Raw genomic sequence first — 20,475 nt, 5'->3', positions numbered from 1 at the left:
GGTATACACTTTGGGAAGGCAGTGGGCATTTTGTCCTAAGTTAGGAGTGGTCCTCACATAGAGGAGGCCTTCATTTAGGGTCACAAGGAATGGGCAGTGTTACTCTTGCAAGGAAACTGGAGCAGGGACCCCAGCCTGAGAGAAGCAGGCATTCCAGGGGCAAGTGGAACTGAAGGAGGAAGGCGGAACCCCTGGGCGCGGTTGGGAGGCTGGGCCCTGTAGGCACCTGCCAGCTGCCTGCCTTTCTGGCTCAGACCGGGAGCCGCTTTCTAGGACATATCAGCTGCTTTGGGGAAACCTGTCAGAGATTACTTCAATTTTAAGAATTTGACAAATAGCTACTGTGAATTAAATCCAGTAACTCACCATTTATTAGTTTATTGTTAAATACCTTTACATTTCTTTTTTTTTTTTTTTTTAATTTATGATAGTCACAGAGAGAGAGAGAGAGGCGGAGACACAGGCAGAGGGAGAAGCAGGCTCCATGCACCAGGAGCCCGATGTGGGATTCGATCCCTGGTCTCCAGGATCGCACCCTGGGCCAAAGGCAGGCGCCAAACCGCTGTGCCACCCAGGGATCCCCCTTTACATTTCTTTTAATTCAAAATAGGCTTATTTTTCTTAGAAGCAATTATTTTCTATATGTGGGAAAGTATGACAGTAAAAGATATTAAATTAACATACAAATGTTTCTATTTAAACATAAATTGTATATTTTTATTACTGATTGATCAATTTTTTCTCCAGAATGGCTTAATAGAAACCCACATAACTCATGGATCTCTTTGATTTTATGGAATTATATATAAAAATTTGTGGGTTTTCTATCACATAATATATTTTTTAAGATTTATCTATTTATTCATGGGAGACACAGAGAGAGGCAGAGACCTAGGCAGAGAGAGAAGCAGGCTCCCTTTGGGGAGCCCAATGTGGGATTCAATCCCAGGACTCTGGGATCACAACCTGAGCCACCCAGGTGTCGCTCTATCACATAATATTAATTTTTAATTTAGAAATAAATGCTTCTATGTTCTTAAACCACATACCTGATCTGTAACTGAAATCTGTACATTTTCATTAAGATGTATAGTATGAGCCTGTACCAGTATATTCTGGGGTGCCATAGTATCAGCCATAAAGATTCTAAAACCAACATACTTATTGTAAGTTTGACCATTGTTCAATTTTTGTAGTTAAAAATTATTGTAGTATGTCTTTTTAAAATAATGCCCAGCTTCCCACAGTTTGCATGTAGAACAATTCTAAATTTACTGTCAGTAATATTCATTGAAAAGAGAATCCTGTGTTTTATTTTTTTCCATAGACTCACTAGAGCTTTATTATAATGTGGTCTACTTATTTATTATTTAAATTCAATTTCATTAACATCTACTGTATTATTAGTTTCTGGAGTATAATTTAGTAATTCATCAGTTACATCTAATGCTTATATCATGTCCCCTCCTTAATGTCCATCACCCTGTTACCCCATCCCCCTACCTACCACCTCTCCAGCAACCCTCAGTTTGTTCCCTGGGGTTGAGTCTCTTACGATTGAGGTGCCTCAATCAGTTAAGCACCCAATTCTTGGTTATGATTCAGTTCATGATCTCGGGGTCCTGGGATTGAGCCCTGCACCATTCTCTGTGCTTATTTAATTTTTCCTTTCCTTCCCCTGTGTTCATCTGTTTTGTTTCTTAAATTCCTCATTATAAATGAAATCATTTGGTATTTGTCTTTCTCTGAATGACTCTTAGCATAATACCCTCTAGTTCCATCCATATTGTTGCAAATGGAAAGATTTCATTCTTTTTGATGGCTGAGTAATATTTCATTGAGAACTCTTTAAAACTATGACTTGAAACTTTTTTTCCAGGATGACTGTGGGAATCTTTGCAAATTGTACCTTCTATTTGAAAGTCAAGGACTTACCTCGTCAACTGAAGAAAAAGCTACAAAATGACATTAAGGAGAATGGTGGAAGTTTTTCCTTTTTATTAAATCCTCAGGTATTTGCAAATTTCGTAAGAACTGTATGATAGATACTATACTAGGTCAGAGTACCTGGCTGCATGGGAAGAGCATGAGACTCTTGATCTAAGGGTCTTGATATTCAAGCCCCACATTTGGCATAGAGCCTACTTAAAATAAATTTTTTTTAAAAAAAGAGGAGAACAAGTCATGGTTAGAAGAGTAAGCAGAAAAAATTGGCAGCAGAAGAAAGTCACTGAAGGCAGATTAAATTGTGATATTGCCAAAAGGGAAATTGGGCTGGAGAAGGGCAGAGGAGGGAAGACCATACGTCCCACCTTTTCTCCATTCCCTTGGGCTATAGGGAAATCCCACATACCTTGTGAATCTGAGGTTATTAGAGTACAGCTAAAGAGCAAAACAAATAATTTCAGATCAGCCAAATCTGTTCTCAAAGGAGAAGAGTTATGGTGTATAGCATTTGCAAAAAGCAGTCTATCTAATCACTCATCAGTATGTCAAACTCTGAGTGTCACCTGTACAATATGACTCAGCAGACAAAGAAAAACATGCATCATAAACTCATCTTGTACTGCTTGTACAGTTTGTATTGCTTGTTTTTATTTAAAGGCTGAAGGAAGCTACTTTCCTCTCTTGAAAGGAATTGTAGGCCTGACAATTTAAATATGGATTTTGACAGCTGGATGAAATCTTAAAAAATAAGTAAGGCTAACCTCCTCTTTTTTAACCACTTCATCATAAGAAGTAGAAATTAAAGTCTGAAGTCATTAGATTCTAGGTCTGCCAATGCAGGGCTTGCCCTGTCTGCTGCTCTTCCTTCTGTTGGTGAACCGATGGGGTGGGTCAGCACTGCCTCTTCCTGAACCACAGGCCGGGATCTTGCTGACCGTGAATCTGGTTTGTTCTGTGAAGTATGTTCAACTCCAGCTAGATGCTGGGTGCTCCCTGACATTTAGTAGTTTGCCTGTGATTATCAGAAATGGAATGTCCCTGTTTACCTCCAGTTCAGGCAGAACCATATATTACATCCCCTATATGGCCGTCCTAGTCCATCTCATCATTTCTGTGGATGGATAAATAATTCATGCCTGTTGTACCTTCTCAGTTTACCTTCTGGGTAAAGAATGCCAGCATGGTCTCTCTTTTTCAGAAATTCCCACATACTGTGAGTTCAACCTTTTTGAAAGTTATGTTGCCATTGTATATAAACTTCTGAAATGTGCATACCAGGTATTATAACAAAGGAGACAACTATATATGTATTGTTGAGGAGTGAACTGCAAGATGAATTGTTAAGTGGAAAGGCAGTTTCAGAACAGCATGTTTCATATACTGCCATTTGTGACTAAAAATAGGGCTATGTACTTATATGTTTGTTGCCTATGCATAGAATAGCTCTACAGGAATACTCCAGAAACAAGTTACAACAGATGCCTCTGGGGAAACGAACTGAGAACAATGGTAGGGAATAGGTTAATTTATTATTATTATTGTCTTACTTTTTATATATTCTACAATGTGCATATACTATTTATTCCAAAATAAATTAATAAAATTCAGCTTAACAAATTAAATAGTGATTACCTTTTGAATCTCTCACTCCACTCCTAGGAAAACAAACAAGTGTACAAATATGTGTGCATGAAGACATTCAGTACAGTGTCGTTTAGAGGAGTGAAAATTTGGAAATAACCTCTAGGGTTGGCTAATCAATTATAGTACATCCATATCCATACTCTTTAAAAACTTGATTTTTTAAACCTTAATGTAACTAAAAATTATATCATTTATAAGAGTTCTAGAAATCTGAGAAATATTACTACAAATTATCTTCAAGACTTTTAAGAGTGAAAATTGCAGATGTAAGTAATTTATTTAGATTTTTTTACAAGTACATAATGAATTGATTCTTTTTTTCTAAGTGCACACATACAATCTTAGACAATGCTGCTGTTCTGACCCAGTATCAACTGAAGTGTATCCAAAAGAACCAGATCCATATTATAAACCCAGATTTTATATGGGACTCTATCAAAGAAAAGAGACTCTTGGACATAATGAATTATGATCCTAATAAGGCAGTGGACATCATACCACCTCCTTGTCAAAAGGCATGCAGTTCTGGTAAGTATTTTATATTAAGCACGTAATATATTACAGGTACAATAGTAAATGTTTCAATTTATCAAAGACAATATAGTCAAAGGGTTGTCCAGACATATGACAAAATTCCTTATCTCAAAAAATAGCCAAATAGTGAAGGACAAAAGGCTACTTTAGCAATAGGAATAGATTTCTCAGTATCCAATCTAGTGTGACCAGATTCAAAAAGACTATACAAAAACACTGATAATCTCTGAAAACTTGATGTGTAAATTTTTATTTGGGAGGGAGAAGGAACTTTTTTAAAAAAATTATCACCACAACTTAATGACTGGAAATTTTATGACTAGCATTTTGCTAAAAAAGTTCTTTCCAATAGATATCTCTCCATAAGCATATATCTCCTTTATAAACTCAGATTTTTATTTTGCAATCTGGCCAAGAAGCAAGCCTTTGGACATAGGGAAATGCCCTCCTCATGAGACCTATCAAAAGTCAAGCAGTTCTGGTAAATAATACTTTATAGTAAGCACATGATATATGTTAGATATCACATTGTACATATAAATTGTATTATTTATAGGAGTTTCAGAAATCTAAATGTTTTACTGTGATGCAGCATCATTAGACAAATGATTGTCCAAAAAGCTATCCTCAGACTTTATTACTCACAGAAAATGGTAGCTAAGACAAAATAGGCAGGATAGTGAACTCCTTTTACAGTGTTGTAAAAACATTGAAAATGTTTTTCAACATCCATGATGATACAATCAGATTCAGAATTACTATAAATACATTGACATTCTTTGAAATCTTGACAGCATTATTAAAACTGGAAAGAAATCCTTGTATAAAAGGAGTTATTCCTATATATCAGAATGCTATAGACAGTGTTAGGATTCCTTTATAAGAAAACTATGAAGCAGAAATTGCTTAGCTTCACAAAGGAACCTGTGAATTTCCCTCTTCTAATCTAGAACATCCTCACTTCCTTCTTTGTCACGTGGCACTGGTAAGCTCATTCGGACCCTGTAGCATACTAGAAATGTATTTCATAGCTATGCTCACCATGATCTTCAGAAGAAAAAAAGATACCATTTGGAATTGTATATCTATCAATGAGTTTCAAATAAATAAAGATTACATTAGAATTCTCCTTACATGCCTATTAAAATAGAATTATACTATAGTCTTTTATTTTTGATCTACCTTCTTCTTGTCCCACCGTACCATCCTTAGATCACCAATTATTATAGCTAATTTAAGGACATCTTAAAAAAAAGAATAGCATGGTAAATATGACGTGTATTCAAGGATCTTAACAATTCCAGGATTTATTGTTAATAATTTTAATAAATCTTTGAATAGTAAACAAGCATTTTCTTTTTATTCTAGAAGTGACAACAGATGATCCATCCCTGGACAACTCCATGGAGAAGGAAAACATTGTGGAATTCACAGAGTAATCTACTTCTGATCATTAAGACTCAGTTTGCAAAATGTTTTGTAAACCTCAAGCATGGTGTTGGGTTTTTTTTTTAAGATTTATTCATGTATGTATGTATGTATGTGTGTATGTATTTATTTATTTGAGAGAGAGAGAGAGCGCAAGCAGGGTGAGGGGCAGAGGGAGAGGAAGAAGGAGAGTGGACTCCCCAATAAGTGGGGAGCCTGATGTGGGGCTTGATCCCACGACTCTGAGATCATGACCTGAGCTGACACTCAAACACAGTTTTATTTTTTAAAAAATATTTTATTTATGCATGAGAGACACAAAGAGAGAGTCAGAGACATAGGCAGAGGGACAGGCAGGCTCCCTATGGGGAGCCTAATGCAGGACTTGATCCCAGGACCCCGGGATTACACCCTGAGCCAAAGGCAGATGCTCAACCACTGAGCCACTCAGGTGCTCCTAAACACAGTTTTAAAATGCTATTAGACATCATGTTTTTTGTAGTATTTTCATCTATCTTGCTTCTCTAATTTTTGACTTTTATTTATTCAAGACTTTACTTCCACTAGCATAGTGATAATGATTTCCAGCTTAGTATTATATAAGACTGGACATAGTTGTTAGATTGATTTTTAAAAAGAAAAGGAACTGAGATGTAGGCAGTCTGCTTACCCGGCTGCCTTACTCAGAAGACTTTTGAGTAAAGACAGTTCCTTACTCTTTACCTAATATGTCAAAAAATGGAAAGAGTGACAGCCTTCTGCAAATGGAGGATGTGAGGCTACAGTTTTATATGGCTTCGTAAAGCATACCTAAAACTGTAGTGTGAATTAAGCATCACGTTTACTTTATTTGTTATTACTAGTGTTAAAAGAGAGAACAAATACCAAATATAAAAGTATGGATTATGAGAAATCTGACACCTTTATTTTAATGGGAGAGGTGGTTAACTGGAGTCCAGAGAGTCTCTGATATGAGCCTGTCTGAGTGACACGGCTCCTAAGGGTCAGAACCCAAGAAAGTGCAGGTCACCTGCCTCTGCTAGGATTGGCGCTCTCTCCAGTGCACTGACCCCCATTTCTGCTCCATGCCACCCCACCTTCCAATGCAGACATTCAGTATTTGGCATCAGAGCTCTAGAGCTATACAGAGGAGGAATCCAGCTCATTCCACAAGACTTTTTAACCATTTTCAGAATATCTAAGGAGCCATTAGGGACTTAAAATATATTTTGTATGGAATTAGGAGACATACAAAAAAAATTTGTGGAAGTTCTGTTTAGTCTAAAAGTCCATTTTGATGTTAAAATTTTATTATACAAATTTCAGGTTTTACAAGAATGTTGAAATTCCTCATTTTCCACAAGACTTTGAAGTTGCAAAATATAACACCTTGGAAAAAGTAAGAGTCTGGTTTGTATTTGAAAAAAAAAAACCTGAATGTCTCCTGATTACTTTTCCTGTTTGATAATTTTCTCATTGTTTTGGAAAATTGTGTGTATCCTAAATAAGTATTTCTTAATATATGAGTTGATTTTTAATAATCAAGAAAATTTTATGTTTGACTTTTTAGTTGTTTTAATTAAAGTAATACATGCTCATAATAAAAATATAAACAGTACAAAATATTAACATGACTTTAAAAGTAAAGGATCTCCTCTCCTGTTTATTACTGGTTCATATATTTTTTTGGAGTAGACTTGACACTAAGTATTTATATCATGTTGAATTTCCATTACTATTCATTAAAAAGAAAAGGAGAAAATTCTTTCTCTAATATATAAGTGAAAGCCCTAGCATTTGAAATGATGCCCCATTTACATATTTTAGATATTTTAATAAAATGTAACTTGAGAATAAATTCCCTCTATGATGAAGAAAATATAAAAAGTGGTACAGTTTAAATGTATACAGATTTATCTATAGTAAAAGTAAGTACCAGTAGGAAATATACCAAAACATTAATAGGAATTGTATATCTGTAGTATGATGTTAGGTAATTTTTGTTTTTCCTTTATACTTTTTTTTTAAACATTTTTTTTAATTTATTTATTCAGAGAGAGAGAGAGACTGAGACGCAGAGACACAGGCAGAGGGAGAAGCGGGCTCCATGCAGGGAGCCCTACGTGGGACTTGATCCTGGGTCTCCTCCAGGATCAGACCCCGGGCTGCAGGTGGCGCTAAACCGCTGCGCCACCGGGGGTGCCCCCTTTATACTTTCTTTTTTTTGGGGGGGGGATGCAGCAAAAGCAGTCCTTTTTTAAATTTATTTATTTATGATAGTCACAGAGAGAGAGAGAGGCAGAGACACAGGCAGAGGGAGAAGCAGGCTCCATGCACCAGGAGCCCGGTGTGGGATTCGATCCCGGGTCTCCAGGATCGCGCCCTGGGCCAAAGGCAGGCGCCAAACCGCTGCGCCACTCAGGGATCCCCCCTTTATACTTTGTGTATTTTCTAAATTATATCTCCAAATCAACTGGTACTAGTTTTGTTTTTTTTTTAAGATTTTATTATTTGTCAGAGAGTGAGAGAGCACAAGCAGGGGGAGGGGCAGAAGGAGAGGGAGAAGTAGGCTCCCTGCAGAGGGGATCCTAATGTGGGAGCTCAATCCCAGGACCCTGAGACCATGACCTGAGCTGAAGGCAGATGCTTAACCTACTGAGCCAGCCAAGTGCCCCTTGTATTAGTTTTTATAATCAACATTTTTAAATGGTGTATGTGTCGTTTGTTATTTAACGAATGCAGCTTCTGAAGGAATAGCCTATTTTCCAGATTGGGGCCAAGGGAGGTAAGGAGGTGGCCGTGGTAGAACTGCAGAGCTGCCAGGACCCTGAAGACCCTGCCTTTCTCATATCCACACACTTCCTCCTGGCCAATGGCCACAAGGTAATGATCTTTTTTTTTTTTTTTTTTTTTTTTTTAAAGAACCCTCTTGCACTGTTGGTGGGAAGACCTCATTTCTGAGGTTTTTTCTTTTTTTCCCTTCCCCTGATTAATTTTTTTCATTTCCAAAAAGTTTGAAAGCCAGACTTCAAAGCCAGACAAATATGTAAAGTAAGAGTGAGTATGCAGTCTCTGAACCTGTTTGAGTGACTTCAGTGAATCAAATGCATCTCTTCTGCCTGTTGTACTTGCTCAGGCTTTTCTCCTCTTACTTTCAGGTATTAGGCTGTTTAGTGAAGAATTGAAGATTTAAGTCATTCTTTGAAAAAACTAGTTACTAAACTCTTGCTGGCAGAGATCCAATGCTTTATTGACATTCTGTTTCCCCACGGTGTGTAAGGAGGTGATCAGTAAGGATCCACCGGTTAATAAGTTATTGTACCTCGCATCCTAACATTTTGCTCCACACTATAATTCACAGACTAGAAAGTTCTCTGTGCAGAAAACCTCTGCAGACGCAAGTGAATACTATGAAAATTACATTGAAGAGCTGAAGAAACAAGGATTTCTGTTAAGGGAACATTTTACACCTGAAGCAACCCAATTAGCATCCGAAAAACTTCAGGCAGTAAGATTTATTTTTATGTGCTATTTTGTGTGATTGATTGAATATCTTTAATAGAAATGTTTTCTTTTGACAAATAAAAACCTGACGGGAGAAAGTGGGAGTTAAGAACAAGAAAGGTGGGCAGCCCTGGTGGTGCAGCGGTTTAGCGCTGCCTGCAGCCCAGGGTGTGATCCTGGAGACCCTGGATCGAGTCCCACGTCAGGCTCTCTCTGCATGATGCCTGCTTCTCCCTCTGCCTATGTCTCTGCCTCTCTCTCTCTCTCTCTCTCTCTGCGTCTCTATGAATAAATAAATAATATATTTTTAAAAAAAGAACAAGAAAGGTAAACTCACAGACAAGGAAGCATGGTGGGGAGTGAGTTCAAGGATGAGCCACAGACCTGGTTGTTTCAGCAACATACCTCCAAGGCTTTCAGATTTCCTTGTAACCTAGGTGTGGAATAGGCATCCTTAATCCTTAATGCCACTTAACCTTTGATGCCACTAGCAGGCCTAAAGCTTACAAAGCAAAGGAAGGGTCAAAAGGAAACATGAAGTGGGAATAAAAGGAAGAGGGGGAAATAGGGAGCGTGTAGGCAGGAAGCAGAGGTGCAGACAGATACCAATCCCTTGGCTGCCTGTGACTCTCTCTGTGACTGCAGTTAATTATTTCTTCTCTTGTCTCTGTTCCTCTTGGTTTTAAATCAACCCACTTATGAGACTTTTTGTTGCTGGGGTTTTTTGTTTGTTTGTTTGTTTGTTTTTTGCAGTTGCTTTTGGAGGAGGTAATAAATGCAAGCGCTCTGAGCAAAGAAGTGAGCGATTTGGTGGAGATGGTTTGGGCAGAAGCTCTGGGCTGCCTGGGGCGTCTGCTTCTCAAGCCTGTGAACAGGATTAGCCTCAATGACGTGAGTCACAATGTCCCTGCAGCAGCACCCGCCTTGTGTCCAGCTGCTGTCTGGCTCAGCTGCTGACATGGTACCACATGCGTTGGGGCACCAGTCCAGCCTCTCCTGGGTGCATTCCTGATGGGCTTTTTCTTACCTTGGGAAAAGGGAACACTGAGAGCCCTGAGGGGAAAACAGGCTTCCAGGACAGCTAGATGTTCTTACATATAAAGCGTCAGACCCAAGAGCAGCTCCCAGCGCAGTGTCTGGTGCTGGCTCCTTAGGGGGCCTGCCCCTTAGGTCCCCAGATGTGCAACAGGCCTGAGGGACAAGGTTGCTCTTGGTCCTCATGATCAGATGCTCAGACCCAAGTCTGAGCCACTGCCTTACAGTCTCCTAACATGTGACCATTTAGGGGAAGGCTGGGATACTTCCAGCCCTCCAGAAAATACTCTTCTTCACTTTGTATGATCGAAAGAGCAAACGAAGGAAAATATTCCCAATGGTACAACTTGTGCAACTGCATTGTTATGGTAAAATAATACAGTGTTCTGTGGAACTAAACTAGTTTATTTCAGGGAGAAAAAGGTTTTCTGGGGCAAAGCCCAAACAGTACTTGTGTAAGTAGAAACATGTTCTGCTGGATTTTGTTCCCAGTTCAATTCTGACATTTTTCTGAATTTCTTGTGTGAACAGCAAGTCTCCTCTGGTTCCATTAGTATTCTGCTCTCTGCAGATATAGACAGAAATATAGATACCATTGTAGACATAGATATAGATGTACATCTAGGTATAGATCTAGATATACAGTCACAGGTATTGAAGGCTCTGGTTTTTCCCTCTAGTTAAGCTGAGCCCAGTTTTGGAAGGCTTCTCGTGGCATCATCATCACAACCAAGACACATCTCCTGAAAGTATGGCATCTGTCTTATGGCTGGTGTCAGTAGAAAACTAACTAATAGTTGTGACATATCTTAAAACGGTTTTAGATATTTTTATGCATATGTTCCTTCACTCTCTCCCTGATTGTCAAGATTTGATTTGATTTGATTTTTTTGAAGATTTATTTATTTATTTAATAAGCGTATATTGTCCTCCATTTAAAGGTGAGCAAGGCAGAGGGAGTTCTACTTCTAGTAAAGGCAGCATTGAAAAATGGAGAAACAGAAGAACAATTGCAAAAAATGATGACTGAGTTCTACAGATTAATACCTCACAAAGGCACAACAACTGAGGAAGTAGACCTGAGACTGTTAGCTAAGAAAGAGGACCTCTGCCAGGTAAATCTCTGAAAAAAGAATTCAATTTATAATAAATTGTGGAAGGGTCTTTCCAAATGTGATTAATAAGGTATCACTGAATCCGAAAGTTGGCTCAAAAAATAAACGTTGAACCATTTTAGAATGCTTTGGGTCCTCATGGAAGTTATCTGAACCATGTTTCCAAACATGAATGTGTTGGAATAATAGTACAATGGCAGATATGTTTAGAATTGCTACGCTGTGAAATAATTTTCTACATTAGAATGATGCCCACAGGCCAGGTCTGAGGACCCAGAGCGGGTCGTGCAGGACCAGCAGAGAGAGTCCCTGGCTGCTCACAGGATAGAGATCAAATATAAGCCAGCATGAGGTGAAAGCAGAGTTTTTTGTAGGTATATAGAGACTGCAGGTACAGACTGTGTCTGGGAGACTCAGCAAGGAAAGGAGGGAGTCTTATCTTTGCTTGGGGTCTGGGGATTTTATTGAGCATCATGGTCTGGCATCTGTGTCCTCTCAGGCCCCCAGGAACTGGTAGGAACAAAGACAAGGGCCCAGGTGTTATTCCTCAGAGCCAGGGGGTCTTATGGAGATGTCTAACTCTGGTGGTCTGGACAGTCATACGATAGCTTCATCAGGCCCTTCTCGCCTGGCCCTTTGTTAGATGTTATCTCTTCTTGAGAAATCATTAACTTCTTGTCCCCTCAAAGGAGAACACACACTGATTACATCACAGGCACATGTAAAGTGCAGGTCCTGGCAAGAATAGAAGCAGGAGAAGGAACAAAAGCAGATTTTTATGGAGTCCTTTAGATTCCTTATCTCAAGGAGATGAATTAGGATTCTTTTTACAAAAGAAACAGAAAGCTCTAATTGACTTGAACCATGAGGACACCTGTCACCCTGTATAACAAAAAGCCAGCTGTGAGTGGCTGCTCCTCCAGTCACTCAGAGGTAGAATTATCACAGCCTCTTTCCATCTCTGTGTTTCCTGTAAGCTGAGCTTCCCTTTCAGCCTGGCTCACCTTATGTGACCTTATAGCTGTGGTTGTTCATAGCATCCCAAATGGAGTATTTCTTTTCTTGTCTCTCAGAACAATCTCCCCCCATCCTGCAGACTCTTTGGTCAGTTCTTTGCTCAAAACTGAGTCATATGCACATTCTAAGCCAGTCACTGGCAAGGAGAGTGGAATTACTGACTCCTCAGAAATGAGCCCACTCCCTTGAACTGTAGGGGAAGGAGCAAGGCTCAGTTAGCAAAGAGGAAGGCAGCCACAGTGTCCCCCTCACCTTGGATGAGATCAAGTCACTCCCTGTTCTGAGCTGCCTCATCTGTGCATGAAGGAATTGGGACAAGACCATAAATCTATGACGTAGACTTCAGAAGAGTTTGTGGATATGAAACTTTATATGTTTACGGGAAATTATAGCTTTCAACAGATTCCTGGAGTAGTCTGTAATCCAAAATAAGTGACAGATCAACAAATGAGATGAACCAGTAAATGAGATGATAAAGGAGCCTTCCAAATTTAAAGTTTCATGATTTGCCTACCACCTTTAAGAACTTTAAGAACCTCAGTTTCTGGTTCTGCTACTGAAAAGGTATATATGGTGTCCATCCAAATGCTTTTTCTTTTTTTTTTTTTTTAAGATTATATTTATTTATTCATGAGAGACACAGAGAGAGGGAGAAGCAGGCTCCATGCAGGGAGCCCAACGTGGGACTCAATCCCGGGACTCCAGGATCACGCCCTGGGCCGAAGGCGGCGCTAAACCGCTGAGCCACCTAGGCTGCCCCATAGTATACCTTTTAAATATAATTTTGACTTTGAAATAATGCACATGTGTTACCTATCAAAAATATAAAAGTTAGGGATGCCTGGGTGGCTCAGGATGTCGGGCTCCCTGCATGGAGCCTGCTTCTCCCTCTGCCTGTGTCTCTGCCTCTCTCTGTCTCTCTCTGTGTCTCTCATGAATAAGTGAATAAAATCTTTAAAAAAAAAAAAAGTATACTCTGAGCAATCTCTATTCTAACATGTCCCCTCCTCCCACTCCAACTCCCCAGCTCGAGAGAGAACCATTTTTATTAGTGTCTTGTCTTTGTATTTTCTTTATGCAAATAACTATAAATATGCACGTGTATACTTATTCCTCCCTACTTTTTTTACATAAGAAGTTATGTACCATGTTTTCTGTTCTGCACCCATTTTCCCCTCTTAACATATCCAGCATGTAAGAGAGCATCTTCATTCACCACCTTGTGTGGGCATCCCCTATTGCCAGACATTAGGATTGTTTCCAGACTTTTCTACTACACACAAAGCCAAAATGAATATGCTTGTAATTTGTCATTTCATACCTACACAAGAGTGTCTCTGAGATCCCAGGAGTAGAAGCACTGGCTTATGGGATTAATGCATCTGTATTGTGATAGATTTCATCTTATTCCCTCATAAAAGTTCTACTCGTTGCCCTCCCACTATCAGTGAATGAGAGTTTCTATTTCCTATAGTTTTACCAAAAGTGTATCTGTCAAACATTCAGATTTTTACCAATTTTATGGATGAGAAATGACTTCTCAGTTACAGGATTTATGTTTAGTTTATGTGTCTTTTTCTGTGAACTGTCTACTCATGTCCTTTGACCCTTTTTCTTCTGGATCTTGCCATTTTTCTTCATGACTTTTAGGACCTATTAATAAGTTAGGGAGCGTAGTCTGGGAAAGGAGTTGCAAATATTTTCTATAGTTTGTTTTGTTTTACTTTGCTTATGGTGAATTTTGGGTGGTGGTTGAGTTTTTTACTTTTATATAGAAAATGCATCAACCTTTTCTTTTATGGCTGGTGTGTTTGAATTATAAAGATGTGTGGCAGCAGAATGAATAGGGCTCCCCTGTCATGTCTCTTTCATCTCAAAGATGGTAAAACCAATACATCCCCATAATAAATGTAATTCAGATGAGCTGGGAGCTGTGTTCCATCCTCCAAGCCCCATGACCTGTGGAGTATACTAAATATAATTAGGTTCCTTCAGGGAAGACAACCATGTCTTATTCATTTTTCTATCTCTCAAACCTGATACAATGCCTGGCATACAGAACATGCTTAATGAGATTTTGGTAACAGAATTGGACTTGAATTTTGATGATCTGAGCTCCTACTTAGTCAGTCACCCCCTCTTTGCTGTGGAATCTTGAGCACTTAATTCAGCTTCTTAGAGTCTCACTTTCCCCATCTATACGATGAGGAAAATAACACCTGAGCTGTAGTGTGGATTAGAGAAATGCTATACCCGAAAACACTTTATCAACAATGATATGCTATCCTGATGGACACTATTATTCTTATTGTATAGTATGCTGTCACTGAGGGTGCAATATATATAAAGGTATTACCTTTAATATGTAACTCACATAAATATTGATCAAAAGCTTTGGGAGAGGGGCCACTGGCTGGCTCAGTCAGTGGAGCATGCAACTCTTGATCTCAGGGTCGTGAGTTCAAGCCCCACATTGGGTATAGAGATTACTTAAAAATAAAACCTTAAAAAAAACTTTGGGGACAAAAACCTTATTTTTCCAATCTTTTTTGATAAAGTGTAATGTGCTATAAATATTTTGAATGTAGTGATTCTGACATCTTTTATTATTTCCATCTACAGCTAATAAGAGACATGGTTAATGTCTGTGAAACTAATTTGTTCAAACCCAGTCCTCCATCTCTTGCCAAATACCGAGCTCTGAGATGCAAAATTGAGCATGTTGAGCAGAACACTGAAGAATTTTTGAGAGTTAGAAAAGAGGTTTTACAGAATAATCACAGGTATGCATAAAGGAAATGTCTTAGGATCTGTTATTATGTTATACTATTCAGATCCTGTTCAAGAGCTACTCTCCTTAATTACCTGTTTAATCCTCTAGTAACAAGGTAACTATGTTGTGATGACAAATTACTTTCTTCAGTGCTTATAATGGGGCTTGGAGGGCACCCGGGTAGCTCAGTTGGTTAAGTGTCTGATTCTTGATTTCAGCTCAGTTCTTGATCTCAGGGTCACGAGTTCAAGCCATGCATTGGGCTCCTTGCTGGGCATAGAGCCTACATAAAATATGTGTGTGTAAATGTTCATAAGGACCAACTTTATTGAAAGTGGACACACAGAGAGAATGCAGCATAAAAAAGTGTTTCCAGGATCAAACCCTGGGTGATGCTTTTACTATAAAGAAAAGAACCTGCCAGTAGAGTAGCTACTTATTTTTGCTGAGGGTTCTCTGCTTTTCTGCGTGCTCCACGATCTTCTCTTTCACGTAAAGACCCTTCCGCTTGCGCACTGCGTTCATGTACTTCCCGGCCTGGTTCTCAGAATCAGCCTTTTCCCCAAAGTGCAAGTATTCCTTCTCAGTGGTCAGCACCCAGAAGGGGTCGCTGGGAATGATCTCCCAATGGCTGAACACCAGCTGCCGGCTGGCCACACCATTCATCTGCTTCCTTATCCCATCCGCAAAGCCGAAGCTCTCAACAACGGGCAGCACAGTGATGAACATGTTGTTGATGAACATGTCTGTCCCTTCTTTCATTTCTTCTTGAAGGACTCGACCTTCTCTCTTTCCCTCTGGTAGAGGAAGAGGAAGCAGTGTCTGAACCAGAGCCTGAGGCTTGTAATGACGCAGAGTTAGCAGATGACAGTCTTGGAAAGGGGACCATTTGTACTGAGTCCAGCCAGCAGGAACCCATCAGCAAGCCAGGCTTCACACATCTGAGCAGCTCTCCTTGTTACTACTTTTACCAAGCGGAGGACGGGCAGCACATGTTCCTGGACCCTGTGAATGTGAGCTGCCTTGTGAGGGAATACGGCAGCCTGGAGCAGAGCCCAGAGAAGATCTTGGCAGTAGTGGTGGAGATCTCTGACTACTCCATATCCTAGGATGTTTGACAGCACCATAGATACCTCTCTCATCTGCCACTTACCTGTGAGTTCAGCATCTGTGAACTAGATCTGCAGCCTCCTGTGGTCTCTAAGGAAACCCTAGAGATATTCTCAGATGACACTGAAAAGAGGAAGCGGCAGCGCCAGAGGAAGGCTTGGGAGAAATGCCGCAGGAACGCAGGATTGAGATGGAGGAGAACAAGAAACAGGGCAAGTACCCAGAAGTCCACATTCTCCTAGAGAATCTACAGCAGTTTCCTGCCTTCAATTCCTATACCTGCACCTTTGATTCTGCTTTGGGGCCCACCAGCACTGAGGGCCATGGTGCCCTCTCCCTGTCTCAGCAGAAGTCCAGGTTCCCAAGCAGACTTTATGCTGACCTCTCTGTCACCCACTGCCAGTCAGGGCAGTCCTTCATTCTGCGTTAGGAGTCTGGAAGAAGACTCTCCCTTCCCTTCCTTTGCTCAGATGCTGAGAGTTGGAAAAGCAAAAGCAGATGTGTGGCCCAAAACTGCTTCAAAAAAAAGATGAAGACAGCTTAGTTTCTCCTGCTCCTGTGGACAGCGATGGGGAAGTGATAACTCAGACCGTGTTCCTGTGCCCAGTTTCCAAAATTCCTTCAGCCAAGCTATTGAAGCAGCCTTCATGAAACTGGACACACCAGCTACTTCAGATCCCCTCTCTGAAGAGAAAGGAGGAAAGAAAAGGAAAAAACAGAAACAAAAGCTCCTGTTCAGCACGTCAGTCATCCACACCAAGAGACACTACTGGTCCCGGCTACCTTCTCCATCTGGTTTTCTTGTTTCTGTGCTTTTGTTTTGCTGCTGTAATTTTTATCTGAGTTTATTTAATATATGAGTTTGAACAGATTAGCTCTGGGGGGAGGGGGTTTCCACAGCGTGAGGGGGAACGAAGAAAAATTTAAATACAGTTTATTTTCCAGCTTCCCGTCTTTACACCAAAATAAAGTATTGACACTCACAAGAAAAAAAAATAATATTACATATATTATATATAAATTTTTTTTTAATTTTTATTTATTTATGATAGTCACAGAGAGAGAGAGAGGCGCAGAGACACAGGCAGAGGGAGAAGCAGGCTCCATGCACCAGGAGCCCGATGTGGGATTCGATCCCGGGTCTCCAGGATCGCGCCCTGGGCCAAAGGCAGGCGCCAAACCGCTGCGCCACCCAGGGATCCCTACATATATTATATATAATATAAATGTATATAATGTATAAATGTAGATAATTGTATATAATGGAGCTTGGGACAGTATTCTATGCTTGAAAACACTCCCTACTAGTCCACTCTAATTTCAAGTTTACCTAATTTTGCTGAGAATTAAGTTTTAAAATTTTAGATCATGGGCAGCCCTGGTGGCTCAGCAGTTTAGCACCACCTTCAGCCTAAGGCATGATCCTGGAAACCTGGGATCAAGTCCCGCGTCAGGCTCCATGCATGGAGCCTGCTTCTCCCTCTGCCTGTCTCTGCCTCTCTCTCCTCTCTGTGTCACTCATGAATAAATAAAAAAATAAAATCTTTAAAAAAAAATTTTTAGATCACATGGTATTTTTTGTTTTGAAGGGTATTATAGGAAAATCCATTTAAATTAAGATTTTAAGATGCAGAACCATGTGTGTGGCAGCTTCTAAAACAGCCCCCCCATGGCATGAAAATAGTTGAAAGTCTGGAAAATACGTTAAGAGATATGACACTCCTAAATGTCAGTCACATCCATCTCCCCGTTGACCGAAAGAGTCCCTGTGTCTTGTGCTCATGTGTATTCTGCAAGCCAGGGCAGCAGCTGTAACAGCAGCCGTGTGTGGATCAGCTGCTCAGACAAGCCACCACTGGGCATTAGTTGGTTCCTCTGAGAGTGCGGACCCAGCTTCAAATTTCAGAAACCAATTTGATGGGTTTATTCTCAGGGGTGGAACTGACTTCCATTGGTTTGGCCATTCATTCCACTAATGTAACCTCTCAGCACTCCCCTGCCTGAAGTCTTTCTTCTGGACTTTTTAGCATCTCAGCTATCATTAGGTATAAAGGGTCAGGTTAGCTTTAATTAGCCTCATACCCTGCTTAGAGCCAAAGGTGGTAAACTGCACCCTCTGCCCCCAGTACCAATGCAGGGGCCAGTTGTTATATTTTTAGGGATTTTGTGAACTGTATACCATTAGTAACTGGAAAGTGGCTATGATGGCAATGTTAATACCATGAAAATCAACAAATGGTGCAAATCAGAGTTTGGGGTAGGTTTTGCTATTTTTTTGAGAACTGGTGTTCCGGCACCTTGGTAGAACCAGACCCACCCACACCTCCCTTTATGGACTAATTCAGACCTATCTAAAATTGAGTTCTACCTTCCTGGTTAGTCATCCTCAAATGCCATTCTCAACATCACTTTACACCCACAAAGATGGGTATATTTTTTTTAAACAAACAAACGGAAAATCGTAAGTGTTAAATGAAGATGTGGAGAAATTGGAACCCTCATACAATGCTTTTGGAAGTGTAATATGGTACAGCTGCTGTTTGACAGTTCCTCAACAAATTCAACACAGAATTCTTGTCTGCCCTAGCAATTCCACTCCTTGTTATATACCCCAAAGAACTGAAAACAAGTACTCGAACTGATACTGGTAAATGAATGTTCACAGCAGCACTATGTACAGTAGCCAAATGGTACAAATAACCCAAATGTCCATCAATAGTTGAATAGATTAACAAAATGAGGGGTGTGTGTGTGTATGTATGTATGTGTGTATATAATCTATATGTGTGTGTGTATAATATAGAAAGAGTATTAATCACCAAAAAAGGAATGAAGTACTGATACATGCTACAAAATACAAAATGGGTAACTCTTAAAAGCATTATGCTAAGTGAAGTAAGCCAGACACAAAAGACCACATATTGTATGATTTCTTTTATATGCAATATCTAGAATCGATAAATTGAACCCATGGAGGCAGAAAGTAAGTTGCCTAGTTCCAGGAGAGAGAGGAGGGAGGACTGACTGCTAAATGGCCATGGGGTATCTTTTGGAGTACTGAAATGTTTAGATAGAAGTGGTGATTGCACGTTTTGAGTTTACTAAATACTACTGACTGTACTCTTCAAAATAGTTAATTTTAAGTTATGTGAATTTTATGCCAATTGAAAAAATCCTTTCCTATAAATCTTTTGCAGGTTTTGCTTTTATATATAATCAAATTATTTTTATTTCTTTTGATTTGATTTTTGACCCTCCCCTAGGTATCTGCTAGGATCTAATACTAATTAAGAAACTAGTAACAATGAAAGTGGAATCAGGAGGGGAGTAACTGACTTTCTCCAGGGAGTCAAAGAGAAGGAAGAGCCACTTCTTCAAGCACAGGGAGGAGAGTGCAGTTTAATAATCTAATGCCTCTTGAGCAGGCCTTGGAGATCTTACCTCACACCCAAGTGATGTTGACTATTCATATGACAAAAGTGAATCTCTCCCTCTGGAGAGGTTTTGCTGCTGTGAAGAATTAGATTTTCTCCATTTCATTTCACTAATGATGATTGTTTCATATTAACTTTTTCTAGTAATAAAATTCATGTTCTTTGCTGAAAGTTTAGACAGTATGTAAAAACATGATGAAAATTAAAGATCACCCAAATCTTACCACCAGGGATAACCCAGAAATAATATAATCACTGTTAACATGTTGGTGTAGAATATATCCCAAATTGAATTATTGATTCTTCTTCACACCTAGTAGTCTAGTAAGCCAACCTTCTGAAATAGAAGTCCTGACTTGTAATAACTGTTGGTTTCTGTGGTGTAAATACTCCCAGCTAATTTCAAGCTACCAGTGTGATGCCAAAGAAAGAGGAGTTGGGAAGACATGCTGGGTAGGCCCTCTCATCTCCTCTGCCCTGCAGCTGTGTCCTTCCATAGACCCCAGTCTTTCCCCATGCCTCCCCATCCTGGTCACCCACCCAGAGGTATTGTCAACTCTCCTTCATCCCCACATCAGCACACCCTGTTAGTTCTGCCTCCAAAGTATCTGTGCCCCATTAGCTTCTTTCATTCACACTGCTGCCACCTTCACTGCAGACACTGCTGTCTCTCCTGCTTCCTGACCCGGCCAATTTATTTTCCCAAAACAACCAGTTAGGTCTTAAAATATATACTGTATTATGCTATGTTACAATAAAATAAATGTCACTTTCAAAGATAGGCCTTTCTTGAGCATCCTCTCTTTGAACCTGGTTGGCTTGTGAGTAGAACTTAAAATCAGTTATTTGTTCATTTTTATTGTCTTTCTCTATTAGGATGTAAGCGCCATGAAGCCAGAGACCATGTTATCTGACTTCCAGGGCCTGGATAGAT

General features: G+C 39.8%; 1 protein-coding gene across 2 annotated transcripts in view; it reads left to right on the top strand.

Annotated features, from left to right (window-relative positions):
- PARP4 (poly(ADP-ribose) polymerase family member 4) overlaps positions 1 to 20,475 on the top strand; it is a 95,993-nt gene that overhangs the window by 4,736 nt on the left and 70,782 nt on the right. For both annotated transcript variants that reach the window (XM_025462807.3, XM_049101071.1), the window contains exons 2-10: positions 1,880 to 2,012; positions 3,918 to 4,119; positions 5,494 to 5,560; positions 6,880 to 6,952; positions 8,323 to 8,436; positions 8,915 to 9,061; positions 9,811 to 9,948; positions 11,034 to 11,207; positions 14,847 to 15,007. In XM_025462807.3, coding sequence (XP_025318592.3) covers positions 1,881 to 2,012; positions 3,918 to 4,119; positions 5,494 to 5,560; positions 6,880 to 6,952; positions 8,323 to 8,436; positions 8,915 to 9,061; positions 9,811 to 9,948; positions 11,034 to 11,207; positions 14,847 to 15,007 — 1,208 coding nt within the window. In that variant the 5' untranslated portion in view covers position 1,880. The remainder of the gene's footprint in view (positions 1 to 1,879; positions 2,013 to 3,917; positions 4,120 to 5,493; positions 5,561 to 6,879; positions 6,953 to 8,322; positions 8,437 to 8,914; positions 9,062 to 9,810; positions 9,949 to 11,033; positions 11,208 to 14,846; positions 15,008 to 20,475) is intronic.

The sequence above is a fragment of the Canis lupus genome, chromosome 25, assembly GCF_003254725.2.
Source record: "Canis lupus dingo isolate Sandy chromosome 25, ASM325472v2, whole genome shotgun sequence".
Taxonomy (NCBI): Eukaryota; Metazoa; Chordata; class Mammalia; order Carnivora; family Canidae; genus Canis; species Canis lupus.
This window is presented reverse-complemented; position numbering and strand designations above follow the sequence as displayed.